The 2,392-nt window shown below is 45.4% G+C and overlaps 1 protein-coding gene across 1 annotated transcript; it reads right to left on the bottom strand.

Moving 5' to 3' along the window:
• Positions 1-808: 808 nt before the first annotated feature.
• On the bottom strand, positions 809-2,392 carry LOC123728669 (putative ferric-chelate reductase 1). Its single transcript, XM_045700606.1, has 3 exons — positions 2,275-2,392; positions 1,529-1,662; positions 809-910 (listed from the first exon to the last, which is right to left on the bottom strand). Exons 1-3 carry the CDS (start codon positions 2,375-2,377, stop codon positions 809-811), a joined length of 339 nt encoding a protein of 112 aa, XP_045556562.1. The 5' UTR covers positions 2,378-2,392.

Raw genomic sequence — 2,392 nt, 5'->3', positions numbered from 1 at the left:
CCTTCATGTCTCCTCAGCCTGGTGAGTCCTGGGCCAGAGCCGCCAGAGCCGCCCGCCAGTCCGGAGCCGCCAGAGCCGCCCGCCAGTCCGGAGCCGCCAGCCTGTCCGGAGCTGCCAGAGCCGCCCGCCTGTCCGGAGCCGCCAGAGCCGCCCGCCTGTCCGGCGTCTCCCAGCCCCGCCAGAGCCGCCCGCCAGTCCGGAGCCGCCTGAGCCGCCCGCCAGCCGGTCGCCGCCAGAGTCGCCCGCCTGTCCTGTGCTGTCCTGTGCCTGCGCCCAGGGCCAGGCCTCCATGTCTCCCCAGCCTGGTGAATCCTGGACCAGAGCCACCAGAGCCGCCCGCCAGCCTGACAGTACTGTTTGGCTGTCGGTTTTCTTGTTTTGTTGTATAGTGTTCTTACGTTTATTAGAACTCAAGATGAAGACTAACTCCGCTGCACCTTGGTCTACTCTTTCCACAGACAGCCGTTACATACCCAGAGCAAATATTTAGAAGCATAATGCATCAAATTGTTATAAATCTTGTGTGAAAAAACATCCTGCAAATGGATATACACTACTGTAATTGTTTCAATATCCATTACACTTTTGCAAACATTTTGTAAAATATTCCAACAGAAAAATAATGTAAAAAAGAACTGTGTTCTGTGTACTGTAATTTCCCCCAAATTCCCACATTTTCCAGGAAACCTGTTTGTAAGGTTTATGAATTCAGGAGGAAATAAGCAGGAAATCCGGAATCTTCCAAACAGGATTTCTGGAAAACCTGATAATTTGGGAAAGTTACCATCATTTTTCAACTCTAGCAGACTCACTTGACTATGATGTTGCCCAAGGAGGCTGAGGCTGGTGCTGTCCAGGTGACTGTTACTGATGATTTAGGCTGATTGTTGCTTTGACTCACCCCAGAGGCCTAACAGTAAAACAACAGGTAAAGCCTGTCAATAGAGAACAATCACTTTGGTACACAATCATGTAAGGTAAGGCACTGATCATTGCTTATCGGTGGTTCTAGCTATATTACGTAAAGGTAACAAACTCTTGTTTAGGGTTGAATAATTACATTAACTTGCCCAAAATACCCAGGTTTTAAGCAGTAAATCTGGAATCCACCAACTAGGATTTCTGGAAAAGCTTGTAATTTTGGGAAGTTACCGGAATTTTTGCAACCCTAACTCTGTAATTTCATTATCTTTATTCATTATAATCCGGGGCAGGAGTATTTCCTCACTGTGTAGCCTGACCAGTAAAAACTCTCCTATTAGTGGGCTCAAGTCAGTTTCATTTGACATATTGATGAGTCAATATAATCCAAATAGTCAGTGGGTAAATTGGTAACAGAAGACTATGGCCAGAATGTCCTGTGCTGTATGGTAACTAGGGTTGCAAAATTCCAGAAACTCTCCCAAAATGTCCCAGGTTTTCCAGAAATCCCAGTTGGAGGATTTCATGATTCAGGAGGGTATGAGCAGGGTGGGAATCCTCCAACTGGGAAAGTTTCAGGAATTTTACAACCCTAACTGTTACTCACTGCGATCTTATTGCAAGGCACAAGAACGATCCCAGTCCCACTGCCGAGAGAGAACGTTCCCACAGCTGTGTTCTGTCCTTCCTCATGGGCCTCCAGAAGAAACCCCTTATAGGTGAAGGTTCCTGACAGAGTCACTGAGAAAGAGAGAGAGGGAGAAAGGGGGGGAGTGAAATGGAGAGACATTGAAAAAGGGAGAGATGGAGAAAGAAAGAGAAATTGAGTGCTAAAACGCTGGACGACATATCCTTGGACTAAGTCATGATTCCCTGCCTCTTAGCAATCTTATATTGTCACACTAACTGTGCTGGAATATGCTATGTGAAAAGTTTACATCTGAGCAGGGACGGACTGCCAAAGGTCAATTCTGGTAAATGGTCTATCTCAAATAAAATCTAACTTTATTTGTCTCATGCGCCGAGTACAACAAGTGTAAACTTTACCGTGACATGCTTACTTACAAGCCCTTAACCAACAGCGCAGTTCAAGAAGAAGAAAATATTTACTAAGTAGACTAAAAATAAAAATAACAAACAATAACAAAAAGTAACACAATAAGCCCTATTAAAATGTTTATTTACATTTTCTCACAAAAAAAAAAAAAAATGCTGGGGCCTCAAGGAATGAAATGGGTTGTGTATTAGAAATGTCCAGACAGATTACTGTTCCCACTCCGTTCCTTCGTCTGAGCCAATACAGCATGGATCGGGTAAGCCTAATAGTGTGTTTCAGCCATCTTGGTGACTCACCTTGGATGGTGTCTCCTGGCTGGTAGGTGGTCTGGTTGACAGTGACAGTGTATGGTGAGGAAGAGCTCTGCCCTGTGCTGCCATGAAAATTACCAGGTAGCATTGAGCCACACTGAGA

Source organism: Salmo salar, chromosome ssa18 (genome assembly GCF_905237065.1).
Source record: "Salmo salar chromosome ssa18, Ssal_v3.1, whole genome shotgun sequence".
Classification (NCBI taxonomy): Eukaryota; Metazoa; Chordata; class Actinopteri; order Salmoniformes; family Salmonidae; genus Salmo; species Salmo salar.
Note: the sequence above shows the minus strand (reverse complement) of the source record. Positions and strands in the feature narration are given on the sequence as shown.

Coding starts and splice junctions, on each gene's coding strand:
- LOC123728669 (XM_045700606.1), bottom strand. CDS start 2,377: ATGCTACCTGGTAATTTTCATGGCAGCACAGGGCAGAGCTCTTCCTCA. Junction 1,663..2,274: donor GCCAGGAGACACCATCCAAG/GTGAGTCACCAA, acceptor TCTCTTTCTCAG/TGACTCTGTCAGGAACCTTC. Junction 911..1,528: donor TGCCTTGCAATAAGATCGCA/GTGAGTAACAGT, acceptor TTTTACTGTTAG/GCCTCTGGGGTGAGTCAAAG.